The sequence below is a fragment of the Perissodus microlepis genome, chromosome 18 (genome assembly GCF_051167445.1).
Source record: "Perissodus microlepis isolate ML-2025 ecotype Zambia chromosome 18, ASM5116744v1, whole genome shotgun sequence".
Classification (NCBI taxonomy): Eukaryota; Metazoa; Chordata; class Actinopteri; order Cichliformes; family Cichlidae; genus Perissodus; species Perissodus microlepis.
The window spans coordinates 33172896-33186910 of NC_140478.1; the positions used below are offsets into that span (position 1 = coordinate 33172896).

At 41.9% G+C, this 14015-nt stretch overlaps 1 gene segment (V, D, J or C); it reads left to right on the forward strand.

Annotated features, from left to right (window-relative positions):
• The first annotated feature begins 7518 nt into the window (after positions 1-7518).
• On the forward strand, positions 7519-8166 carry LOC146368652 (T cell receptor alpha variable 19-like). The segment is given in 2 exon segments: positions 7519-7677; positions 7763-8166. Coding segments are annotated over 2 exon segments (435 nt in total).
• The last annotated feature ends 5849 nt before the right edge of the window (positions 8167-14015 follow it).

Below are 14015 nucleotides of genomic sequence, written 5' to 3' on the forward strand. Positions count from 1 at the left end.
TTAATTTTAGTCCTCCTGCAGTTAGTGGACACCACTCTCTGTTGTCATGTTGAAGAAAGTAATATTGCACTACATACTTGTTAATTGAGTGATAACGTTGTTTAATTTCTAATAAATCCAAGCAGGAAGCATGTTTTGATAAGTGTGATATGGCCATCAGAATGTCCTACCTATAGATATGTATGATGGAGGCATAAACCACGTAAGGTAGTATATTCTGATAAGGTAGCACGGACTGATAGACATGACTATAAATTTACGCTATGGTAGGATGTTTTGACAAAGTAGGACTGTAATGGAGACCAGTGGTTCCATTACCTGGTTGGTAGTGTTAGTGATTAATTGTTGGATTAGGAATTTAAAATAGGGTAATAAAGAAAACACATTAGTTCTTATGGAGTCTTTTATTAGGTTATTTGACATACGATTAAATTGACAGCTTGTAACGGAAAAGAGACAGTGGGACTGGCCATCCTACCTGTGTCGGAGAAGAGCCAAAGTTAGAGCTGCTTGCAGTTAATCATTTATCAATAACCTAAACATATGTGAAATGAGAACTTGTAAAGGTACTCACCTGTCCTGGTTGCTTCTTGCAGGATGTGGAGCAAAAGAGTGAAAGCGGCTCAAACACCTGTTTAAGAGCTCTTGGAGCAGACCAGTGTGCCAGGTTAGGGAGTGTGGTTAAAGAGGGTTTTAATTTAGATAGAAATGGGTGAAGCTTATGTTATTGGTTTGTTTATAGTATGTGTTGGAAATATGTATATGTTTGTGATGTGCTTTAATGTTATTGTATGTTTGTTTGTGTGGAGGGTTATGTGTTCATTTTGATTAGTTAACCCCCATACTTGGGCTATTCCGGATGCTCACCTGAAAAGGTAGAGTATAAAAGGAAGCCATTTTGTTTAGTTGTAGTTAGTGTTTGTGCTGTTATCATGCTGCTTCTTTAATAAAGTGCCAATCCATGGATGTCTTTTACTCCAGTCTCGCATCATATTTTTGGACAGAACCTATGACCGCCGGCCAAAACTGACAAGGACATTTTGTCAGAACACCGGCCGCGGTGGAGGTTGTCAGGTTTATATTGTTGATTGTCATTTATGCTTAGAAATATTTAACCATATATGCTTAGAGGTGTATAATCGATTGTGTAGTGATAGGATGTGTGATCCTTAGGAGTCTGCAAAGACTTCGTGTGCATTCCAGAGTGTTCTGGCATTCACGCCCACATCCTGGGAGCGTGGGAGAGGTCGTACCTTGTTTTATTGTTTTATGGTCGGATAAACGTAGCTATATCTGTTTTACTCTAAGTGCCTTTTGTTTAGATGAACTGCTGGACTTCCAGACCAGCAGGTTTAGGGAAGTCTTTATGGGTCACACTCTGACCCCCCCCCCCACACACACACACACAGACAAGGTATTCTTTGTTCACATGTATACCTATGTAAGATGTTATATGTTAATGCACCTATATATATTCATGTGACCTCAATAAAGAACAGTGTTACGAGAGAGCGGACGAGAGCGACTGGGGTCAAGCGAAGGAACGGCGCTTGTCGTGGTTCTCTCCCTCATGCATGAGTAACACAAAGGACTTTGCCTACCTAGTTGAATTGTCCTTCACGTTCCAGCGAATAGGTTTATGCTACAAACCTATCAATGTTGCTCTGTTCAGCAGCAAGAAGTGAAACAGAGATGTGAACATGAAGATCGCAGAGGAGACTCAGAGATTCAGGGAGGAGCCGAGATGTTACTGAACTACAGAAGAGACAAGACTGAAATATTCAGCAGAGATCAGAAACGTCTCCTCCAACATGCTGTCCTTTCAAACAGAATATGCCAAGCAGGCAGTCTGAATGTAGCATAAGGATCCAGGCAACAGCAAAGTCAGCTTTAATATCAATATCAAAGACCATATGTACAGTCATACGCAGGAACTTGAAACTGCAATGCTCCCCTGGCCCTCAGTGTACACTAAAACAATTTAAAGATAAAAAGATAAAAAGAAAATAGTCTTATGTACAACACAATACAATACTATACAATATGATATAAAAAGCAGTGTCCAACACAATCATAGTGATTGTGGGAAGTTCATGTGCAAGTGGCGGTGGGGCAGTCAGTGAAGGGTGGTGGTGGTTCAGAGTTTGTATGTTTGGGGGTTCAGAGGGAAGAGGTGGATGCAGGTCTAGATTTCATGTGTGAGAGCAGGGAGAGACTCCAGCATCCTGACAGCCTGAAGGACGAAGTCTCTCAGTCTGCTTTTCTAGCCGGGAGGCTCTTCAGTCTCCTTCCTCATCGCAGCAAACCGAAGAAGCTGTTGGACGGATGGGTGGAGTCACCTGTGATGCAGAGGGCTTTGCGGGTGAGGTGCAGTAGATCACCTGGAGGGAGGGAAGAGAAGTACCTGCTGCTTCCTCTACTCGTTGTAGCTGTTTCCAGCAGGACCTAGTGCAGCAGTCATACCACACAGTGATGTAGCTGGTGAGGATGCTCTCAATAGTTCCTCTGCAGAAGGTGTTCATAATGGGGGTTGAGGCTCTCGCTCTCCTCAGTTTGCAGAGGAAGTAGAGTCATTGTTGGGCTTTGCTGACCAGTGATGGTGTGTTTTTTGACCAGGAGAGATCTTTTGAGATGTGCACACCCAGGAATTTGGTGCAGCTTATCCCTTCCACAGCAGTGGGGTGTGCAGGGTGAGGGTTCTCCTGAAGTCTGTGATGATCTCCTCAGTCTTCTTCACATTCAGGGACAGGTTGTTGTTGCTGCACCACTCAGCCAGGTGGTTAACTTCACTCCTGTAGTAGGTCTCATCGTTGTTGCTGATGTGACCTACCACAGTTGTGTCGTCTGCACATTTGATGAAGAGGTTGGAGCTGTGTGATGGTGTGCAGTCGTGGGTCAGCAGAGTTAGGAGCAGGGGGATCAACACACAATCTTGGGGAGTCCCTGTGTTCAGTATTCAGTGACAGGTTATGTCTGTGAAATTTAGTTTCATGCTGGGAAACCTGCAGATGGTGTTCCTGTAGTGGGTAGTGTTTGTTAACCTTGTTAACCTGGCCCAGGGGAAGAAGCTGTTAGTGAGTCTGGAGGTGTGGGACTTGATTGACCTGAGGCTCGAACCACAGGGCAGCAGGCCAAACAGGTAGTGGGCGGGGTGTAGGGCTCATCTGTGATGGCCCTGGGCTACCTTAGACAGGAGGATCTGGGGATGGTCTTCAGGGGAGGTGTTAATGACCCACTGTGTAGCCTTTCTGTTCTCAGTCGTGGCCCCGAAGACCAAAAACCAGGCAGGAGGAGAGGACACAGAGGAAGTGCAGCTACTGCTCGGCTTGATCAGGTGACCCTGAAGGTCTACGTATATTCTTACATATATATGTGTAGCTGGTGTTGTGGGTCCAGGTGAGATCAGCAGAGATGTGGGTGCCCAGAAATCTGAAGGTAAAGGCAGATTTCACCTGTTCTCCATTTATAATGAGAGAGGAGTGGACATGTCCTCGAGTCCATTATGAATTTGTCTGTGAAGGTTCTCAGTCATCCAGGTCATTGAAGTCTAAGGAGCTTTGGAAGAAAAGCGTCTGGACTCCATTATGAGTTCTTCCATTTTAAGGATGTTCAGCTTCAGGTAGGATAGGACTCAAATGCAGACTCATTAGCAGAACATTAACTCAAAAACACAGCTTTATTGGCTGAATGGAAAAATAATACAAAACTGGGAAAGTTCAGGAAACTCTGGGGACCTCACACAAACACAAAGACACACAGGGCAAAGACACAAGGGGGAATCTAATAATCAAGCTCGAAACAGCATAACTAAGACTAATATTGAGCCATTACATGAACCATAATACAAAATATTACCAAAACACAAGAAACCCAAAACGCTGGGTCAAAAGGACCCAGACCATGACAGAAGGCTGAGTTATGAGTTCTGTTCAGAGCCTGGACTTCACTTGTCAGCCAATCATCAATACAGATGGATTTGGTCACTGTCACATTCTCAACATAACGCTTAAATGTTAAATCGACTGGTTATTATATAATGCTTTTCTACTCTGAGCACTTGAAGTGCTTTACACAGCCACACCCATTCATACAAGCACTTTTTCTACATAAGTGCTTTCTAACATTCTCCCACATTCATACTCTGATGCATCAGAGAGCAGTTTGGGGTCAGTATCTTGCCCTGTGATATTGTCAAGGCCAAAGCCAGAACGTGGACCCAAAAGCAGACTCAAACGGAGGCTCAGAGTCAAGTGAACAAAAGTTTTATTTACAGTGGTATTGTTACAATATTTACAGGTGCCATGGCTAGGAATGAGGCTGAATGAACATGAACTATGAGGTCTTAGACAAAGTGAATTCAATGCTATGAACGTGAATGGGAAAATACTATGAGATTAATGTGAAGCTCAGCAAGGGGAACAGTGGTACGGGAGCCGATGGTGTAGAGTCAGTGAAACAGAGGCAGAGAAGAGTCAGAGTTGGTTTGGGAATATGACTTACACAGATCCACAGTTGAAGCATGAAACAGCCTTACTTGTTCACAGGGGGAGTTTTACAGGAGGGGGAGGTGAGGAGATGAGGCCTGGGTGAGTCCAGAGGATTTATGATCCAAGATTCCAAACGGAGACGGCGGGAGGACGGGGAGATGAGACTCAAGAAGAAAAACTCAGAGTTTTACCGGCTGTAGAGACGTGAGGAGAGACCAGCGTCCAGGTGAGTCAGGTTATTCCGAGGATGGCAGAGTTTTCCAAGGAACCACTGAAGACACAAGAGAACAGAGGTAAGGACATGAACTATGAGAAACATGAGCATCATGGAGCCATACGCTAACTTAGGTTAGCAGACAATCTGGTGAAGGCTGGTTGTGAACTCTGGTCTTAAATACAGCTTGATTAGTGGTGATCCTGCGAGAAATGATGAAGACACCACCCAGAGGAGGAGAGCAGGAACTGTGGAAAATTACTGTGACTCACCCAGACCATGACAGATATTTGTCAGCAGACTGGAGCAGTTGGGAATCGAACCAACGACCTTTAGTAGATGAAGACAGAAAAAGGACAGACTCCAGGTCCTTGGATTAGACTTGCACTAATTGGAAATTATACATTTTATAACTAAACGAGCTCATTTTTATAAACTAATTTCAGTTTCTCAGTTTCAGTATTTGGTTTGCTGTGTTTGCTTATATATACAGTGGATGAACACATCAATCTGGCAAAAATGGCAGTCTGTCAAACATTATTATACATGTTTATTCACAATGTTACACAACAATAATTTCCAGTGTATGTAATCTCAATAATATTCTTTTCATCATTAATTCAAATACTCTCCTTCCAAATTATTTCCATAAGAAGATCATTTGTAACCTTCACTAAAGCTGTTTCTGTGCTGTGATGAGCTCTGAAACCTGACTGAAACTCTTCAAATAAACCATTCCTCTGCAGATGATCTGTTAGCTGTTTGACAACTACTCTTTCAAGGATTTTTGATATAAAGGAAGGTTGGAGATTGGCCTATAATTAGCTAAGACTGCTGGGTCTAGAGATGCTTTTTGAGTAAAGGTTTAACTACAGCCAGCTTGAAGGCCTGTGGTACACAGCTGATTATTAGAGATAGGTTGATCATATTTAAGATCGAAGAATTAATTAATGGCAGGACTTCTTTGAGCAGTTTTGTAGGAATGGGGTCTAAAAGACACGTTGATGGTTTGGAGGAAGTAATTATTGAAGTTAACTCAGAAAGATCAATTGGAGAAAAAGAGTCTAACTTAACATCAATGGTACTAAGAGTAGCTGTAGATAATATTACATCTGTGGGATGATTATTGGTAATTTTTTCTCTAATGATAAAAATTTTATTTGTGAAGAAGTTCATGAAGTCATTACTAGTTAACGTTAAAGGGATGGTTGGCTCAACAGAGCTCTGACTCTTTGTCAGCCTGGCTACAGAGCTGAAGAGAAACCTGGGGTTGTTCTTATTTTCTTCAATCAGTGATGAATAGTAAGATGTTCTGGCTTTGCGGAGGGCTTTCTTATAAAGCAGCAAACTATTTCTCCAGGCTAAATGATGATCCTCTAAATTTATGACACGCCATTTCCTCTCCAGCTTACGAGTCGTCTGCTTTAGGCTACGTGTTTGAGAATTATACCACGGAGTCAGGTACTTCTGATTAGAGACCTTAGTTTTCACTGGAGCTACAGTATCCAGAGTCGTACGTAGTGAGGAGGTGAAATTATTAACAAGATAATCGACCTCTGTTGGGGTAGTGTTCAGATAGCTGCTCTGCTCTGTGTTGGTACAGGGCATTGAAGATGATAACAGTGGGTGGATTATATTCTTAAACTTAGTTACAGCGCTTTCAGAAAGACATCTACTGTGATAAAGTCTACTCTCCACTGCTGTGTAATCAATTATTGTAAATGTAAATGTTATCAGGAAATGATCAGACAGGAGAGGGTTTTCAGGAAACACTGTTAAATGTTCAGTTTCTATGCCATATGTTAAAACAAGATCTAGAGTGTGATTAAAGTGGTGGGTGGGTTCTTTTACATTTTGAGAGAAGCCAATTGAGTCTAATAACAGACTAAATGCCATGTTGAGGCTGTCATTTTTAGCATCTACATGGATGTTAAAATCACCCACAATAATTATTTTATCTGAGCTGAGAACTAAATCAGATAAAAAGTCTGAGAAATCAGACAGAAACTCTGTGTAAGGCCCAGGTGGACGATAGATGATAACAAGTAAGACTGGTTTCTGAGTTTTGGGGGATTTTTGATTGATTTCAGCTAATATAATCATCCTGCTGTAACCAGGTTTCTGTGAGGCAAAGTAAATCAATTTGTTGATTAATTATTATTTCATGTACCTTCATGTGTCTTTAATGTGCGCATGAGAATCGAAGAATCTGCAAGATAAAGTCCAACTTAAGTTGTGTTATGCTGCCTTCCCCAAGATGTGATCCACCAAAAAAAAAAACCTGGGTCTGAAAGCCACGGATCCTCATCTATTCAACGTTTCAGCTCATGATCAGTTTTGGTGAACCTTTCTTAAGATAACAAACAAAGCTGTACAGTGGTACTGTAACACAGCCAGCTTGGATGGAGCTCAGGTTGGTGAGTAGGACCAAGATGCCAGCCCGATGATCCGCCTTCTCCAGGTTTATATCTGCCCCTCAGCACCCAATCAGGACTTAGATTAAATCAGGGAAAAGAGAGACACAGAGCAGGTTAGCAGGGACGTCCTGAAGTCGCTCATAACAGGAACTGAAATTATGTAATATGTTTTTATTAGTAGAAGTATTGTTGTTATATTTATTACTATTATCATCATCATTAGGCAGATGATTCTTTTCCACACAGGTATAAGTTACAGACTTCCTGCACCTGTCTGTGTGGAAGTGGAACTGAATCGTGCTGTTGGTGAGGGACCACTGGCTGTGGTGTAGAGGCTGGTTTACTGAGTGTAAAGCTGTCAGCAGGGTGAATAACACAGGGCTGTGAATGAGTCCTGTCACTGTGATCAGGCTCCTCCTTCTAATCCACCAACTTAGTGTTGATGAAGACTAAACAGAGAGATCACAGCTTCTTTATACTTGCTGTAGCTCACAGTTACTCTACACTGCAGATATGACGCCTCTGTTCATCTCAGTGCTGCTGGCTGCTATGTGCCTCGGTATGAACACAACTCTGTTTCTTTGATATCAACATTGACGTGATTCTTTAACAGCACACTGATACTGTTTGTTGGTGTTTTACAGAATGCAGAGCACAAAAAGACAACGTGCTGCAAGCAAAAGGAGAAGAGGCTGCTGCTGAAGGAGGCACAGTAACACTTGACTGTCTCTATAACACCAGTGGAACAACTCCTTCTCTCTTCTGGTACAAACAGGATGGAAACAACAGCCCCAAATTCATCCTGAGTCGTGTTAGCAGGGATGATGGAAACACAGCAGACGAGTTCAAGGAGAGATTTTCATCCACACTGGATTCCAGCAACAGATCAGTTCCTCTGAAGATCCAGAAGCTTCAGCTGTCTGACTCTGCTGTGTACTACTGTGCTCTGCAGCCCACAGTGACAGGAAACAGCAAAACTCTGTACAAAAACCTTTGGAGCAAAGACAACAGAATACTCCACAACATCCACTAGAGGGAGCCACACACTGTTAAACTTCTCTGGTTTGTTTCATTCAGTTTCATTTGGCAACAGTGGGAAGGAAAAACTCCCTTTTTTACATGAATAAACCTCCAGCAGAACCAGGATCATCTGCGTGACCAGTTTGGGTGATGGGAGGAAGACAGGACAGAGAAACACTGTGGAGGAGAGCCAGAGATTAATAATAACTAATGATTCAATGCAGAGAGGTGTATAAACACATAGTGGGTGAAGAAGAGTGCATCATGGGAATCCTCCAGCAGCCTACAGCTATTGTAGAGTTATTGTTTATGAGGGGAGAAGATGAAGAGGAAATTATGGATGTAGTTACACCCTTTAACTCCAAGAAATCAACTGACTGTGGTGGCATTGATATGCACTTAATTAAAGATATCTTTGGATGTATTGTGAAACCATTTACCTACATTTGTAATCTGTCATTACAAAGTGGTTTATTTCCTGATAAGTTAAGTTAGTTCCAATATATAAAGCTGGAGATAAACATCTTCTCACAAACTATCGGCCCATCTCTCTACTACCGCAGTTCTCTAAGATACTGGAAAAAATATTTTACAATAGATTACATGACTTTATCAGAAACACCCCCAATGTAATATATGAACAGCAGTATGGATTTAGACCCAAAAGGACCACAACGCATGCCTTAATGGAGTTTATAGATACAGTAACGACTGCTATTGAAAACAAAGAATATGCTGTTGGAGTTTTTTTAGATTTAAAGAAAGCATTCGATACAGTTGATCACAACCTTTTACTTAACAAACTATGTACATATGGGGTCAGAGGGGTGGCATTATCATGGGTAACAGTTGCCTTAAAACCGTAAACAATTTACCCAAATAAATGTCATAAAGTCAGAACTGAAACCTGTTGTGTGTGGGGTTCCCCAAGGATCAGTTTTGGGGCCGCTGCTTTTCATATTGTATATTAACCCTTTAAAGCCGGTCGGAGCGGGCACGCTCCGTTTTGTGTAACTATCTTTAAATCCCTGTAGAACCGGTCTGGTGTTCCAGATTAACTGGCGCTTAGATTAACTGGCGTTGGTGGAACAGATGTGTGGCAGACTTGCGTTTCAGGAGCTGCTACCGACAAATCAGCAAAAAAATGGCAAATGTGTCATCTGTGACACTTGTGAGGTTATCTCAAACACACTCCGTCAGTCTTGCAGTCTTGATGCTGTTGAACAACAAAATGTTTAAAAATGTTGCGAGTTTACCTGGTGATATTCTCATGCGCGACGCTATCGCGAAAACAGCAAACAATTAACACCACGCCGATGTTGTTCACAGGACAGCAAGAGTAAACGATTGGGAGACTCTAGTCGTCGTTATCGTTCCCCTCCTACGTTTTATTTCTCCAATTTCAGCGTTTTTGCTTCACAACTAAAGCGAGCAGTTTACTTTGTGTGCACTAACATGGACTCGAATCAACCAGCGCCACCTCTGGCCAAGTGCCACAGCCTACAGCAGGGGTCGGCAACCCTAGGCACGGGTGCCACAGTTGGCACGCGAAGGGTTAACTGATGGCACGCCCATAGCTGGACTGGCCGTCAGGCATACTGGGCATTTGCTCGGTGGCCCGGTGACTTTTTTTTTCTTTGTAACGGTATGAACAATGAAAGGTGGTGGATTGGCCAGATGCTGGTCGGTGTTTAAAAATAACTCAGTTGTTTGGTGGTGGCTGTGGCGGTGCTTCCTCAGATTCAGTAATATTAGCAAGTGGTGGAGGCCAGCAGGTGGATGAGAGAAAGGGGAGGCAGGGGGAGGAGGGACCCGAGGCGGCCGCCGGTCCGAGTGTCAGGTGAACTGAACTTCAGGTAAGAAGTTATGACCTGCAGTCTATCTGGGTCAGATATAAACCAAGTTTAGGTGGAGTTTATTTTCGTTATGCTGACTTTTTACAGTCAGTTACAATAACTCGTTAGCTAGCTAGCATGACGGAGTTTCTATACAGCTGGGTGGTGCTATGATGTTACTGATAGTGAACTTTATTTTATTCATAAGATTAGTTAGTAGAGTTGCCAACCATCCCGTAAAAAGACGGAATCGTCCCGTATTGAGAGAAAATATTACGCGTTTTGTGTTGAGGTGAAAAGGAACACAGTTTGTCCCGGACTTCAGCTACAATGAAAAAAGACACAAAGCTGGAGTTTTTCTGTGTCTTTACGCTGCACAGCTGCCTCTTCTTCTCTCATTCTCTCCCCTCTCTCTCCTGTTGCTACTTCAATCATGAAACTGATCAATGATCAGCTGATCGGCTTTTTTCTCGTTTGTTTATCGCCCAGAAAGAGGAAACCGCCGAATGTTGCGCTAAACAATAGCAGCACGTTTAAGCTTGATCAGCTGCTGTTAGAATTTATTTAATATTAATTTCTAGTATCAGCTGATGTTTGCTGGAGCCACAGCTGTAAAGCTGCTGGTCATGATGTCGGTTTAGATATGTGGTGAGAGGGAAACATGAAGATGAAACCAGGAGATGTCTTTACTGAATCATCAGAGCTTGTTGTGAGGAGACCATAATTAGCATTTGTATTTTCTGTTGTACAGCTCATTTGCTGTTATGGATAAAAAGTGTATTTTTTTTTGTTTCAAAATAGCTGATAACTATTCGCTGATAGCTGCAAACATCTGTGAACAAATATAATTCTATATAGTGTGTAACTGTTCATATAGAGCGTTATTAAATTTATAGCTAATGCAATCATATGGCACACTGACCTCTGAGGAAATTTTAAATGGCACTCGTCATCAGAAAGGTTGCCAATCCCTGAGCTACAGCCAGATCAACCTGTGACACACATCTGCACCACGTTTGAATTCGTTTCATGCACAACACATTTGTACCTTTCAATTGTGTCTGTTTGTGCGTCATGCAAAGAAACCTTTGAAATGAATGAAATGATATCATGTATTTATTATTGGCCAACTACATGTAAAATAATCACACCATGACGTCTCTGCCTTTCTAAATAGAGGGACAGTAAGTGCGCGTGTATATGTAAGCGTGTAAAACCTGAAGATAGAGACAAAATACTGTTAATCTGACTATCTGCCATTCTGCAATTCATCCCATGTAAACAATAACGTGGCGCACAGCGTGACGTGAAAAAAGGCACATACCTTTGGCGTTGCGTGACGAACTCTGTATTCCTCGTCCACACGTAAACGCAAAAAAGGAGTTTTAAAAAAATGATTTGATTTGATTCCAAACGCCGTTTACGTGTGGACGAAACAGCTGCGTTTTCAAAAGTAGGTGCGAATGTAGAGTAAAAAAGTTAGTAGTTTATTTTCTTACTACCTGTAATTTATTACAGATTACTTGTTTTTGCTCAATTGTTTCCTAAATGTTTGAGGTGTGAAATAAACCGCAATTGAGCAGAATATGTGTGTGTGTGGTTGGAGGATGTGTTTGTGCGTGTGCGTGTGGGGGGGCGCATGCATTTTTCTTGTAAAACAAAGGGGGTCCTAGCAAAAAAAGTTTGGGAACCACTGGGTTAATGTGAGACAATCAGTACTGTATAAAATTATCGAGGTACATGTTTTTCTAATTCAGCTTCCAAGCAGCCGGGCCTCCTCCTAATTTTTAAAGTGGTCATGGACAAAGACACTGCTCAGTAGACCATTTGACACTTTATTACTTCTAAAAGGCAGATGCGTCTTGCATGACACTTTGCCACAGATCTCAAAATTGTGGTGTGCCCCTGACAGTTTTATTACAGAAGCTCTCTCATTCTAAACAACAGTGTCTCAGTAACTTTCCACTAGAGATGGTCCCCTCTTTTCTACATTTTCCCACGCAAGCGTGACTGAGAGTCTACAGCTTTCTACTCCCCAAGAACACATGGTCTCATGCCTTTATTTTTCAGGGCTGTGTCCACTTAATACTATACTATATGACTTTATAACACTTATCAATAAAAAGCATAGCATTATTGATGCACTGCAAATTATTTGATCCCAACAGCTCCCACCTGAAAGTGAAAATGCTGCTACTAGTGTGTAAAGCAGGAGGAAGTGAGAGAAGTTCAAATCCAGATCAGAGAGGAGGAGCAGAGATTCAGGGAGGAGCTGAGCTGTTACTGAACTAGAAGAGAGAGAAACCTCCACATTCAACAGAGTTCAACATAAACCATAAACTTTACCTTCATTCAACATGTTGTCTTTGGACTATTATGCACTTTCTTTACTGCTTCTCACCATTCTAACAGGTACGTTACAATCTGTGTGTTTAAAGAAATACATTTGAATTGTGATAAATTGTGATGAATTGTGATAAAAGAACAAAATATATTTCTGTTCCTCTAGGTATCAGCTGTGATGATCTCACTCCAACCAACAAAGAAGTGTTCAGTGTAGAAGGCAGCACTGCTACTCTGTCCTATAAATACTCCAAAGCTGCTGATGGGAATGATTATTTCTTCTGGTATCGACAATATCCTGGAAAACCACCAAAGTTCCTGATCTCTCACATTGGAACAGGAGAGATAATATTAAATCCAGTCTCAGGATTAAATGTAAAAGCAGTTGATAATAACAGACAAATGGATCTTCAGATCTCCTCTGCTGCAGTGACTGACTCTGCTGTGTACTACTGTGCTGTGAGGCCCACAGTGACAGGAAACAGCAAAACTCTGTACAAAAACCTTTGGAGCAAAGACAACAGAATACTCCACAACATCCACTAGAGGGAGCCACACACTGTTAAACCTCTGATTCTTGTGTCATTGGACTGATGACAAAGACAACAGAGAAATGAAGCAGTAAAGATCAGAGACAGAGACAGAGCTGCTGTGGAAGCACAAAACTATTTGATTGGCTCAGCGATTAAACTGGCCCCGCCCACTGAGGTTGAGCTCATCCAATGACATTATTTGTTGGTCATTGTGCTGCAGTGGAAGAACATTGTTCATGTGCTGTCTGTCTGGCTTTAATAACTCCAAAGACATGTTGCTGCACCTCTTTTTGCTTCTATCTCACATTATAGGTGAGTTTAAGAACAGGGATTAAAGTTTAGTTGAAGCTGCTGCATTAAGCAGATATACAGACTGCATTTCACTACTTTTCTTCTTTCTTTTTCCAGGACTAACAGCTGGAGACTCAATCACTCCTCAACAACCTGAAGTCACTGAAACAGAAGGAAGAAGAAGAAATACATAAAAACAGCTGCTATAATGTGATATTCATAGACTGCTTTACTCAGTAGTTTTCAACAGACTTACTCTCTGTGATCACTGAAAGGTTGCATTTTTTTTTAATTAATTGGTCCCGCTCCACAACAAGTCACAAAAGCTTCTTTTACTGCGAGACAAAGACACTACAATGCAGTATCAGAAAGAAAACTGAAAATCTGAGAGGAAGCGCCTGACAAAGGTTTGAAGGAAGAACTCCTTATTATCAGGAAGAGCCCTCCAAGAGAATCAGGCTAAGACAGGGGCAGTCATCTGCCTCTGCAGGTCAGGTGGGAAGCATAGGAAGAGAAAAGACAAGCTGTGGCACTGAGACAACAAAATTTAATGACAGGCACCAGTGGCTAATATTTGGTTGTGCTTTGCTCTGTAGTCCAGTCGTCCAACCTCCATGATGCACAATGTGGGGAAAAAACGGTGAGAGAGACAGAGATAGGAGTTTCTCAGCTCAAATTGAAGAAATGTTTAGATGTTAAGTAGAATCAGAGCCAGTGTAACACTGATGCTGATAAAAACTTTGTGACATGTGACATTTGTGGAAAAGTCTTTAAGAAAAAGTCCATCATGAAGAATCCACACAGATGAGAAACCATATCATTGTGAAACTTGTGGGAAACATTTTGGTAAAAATAGTAATTTCTTGACCCATATG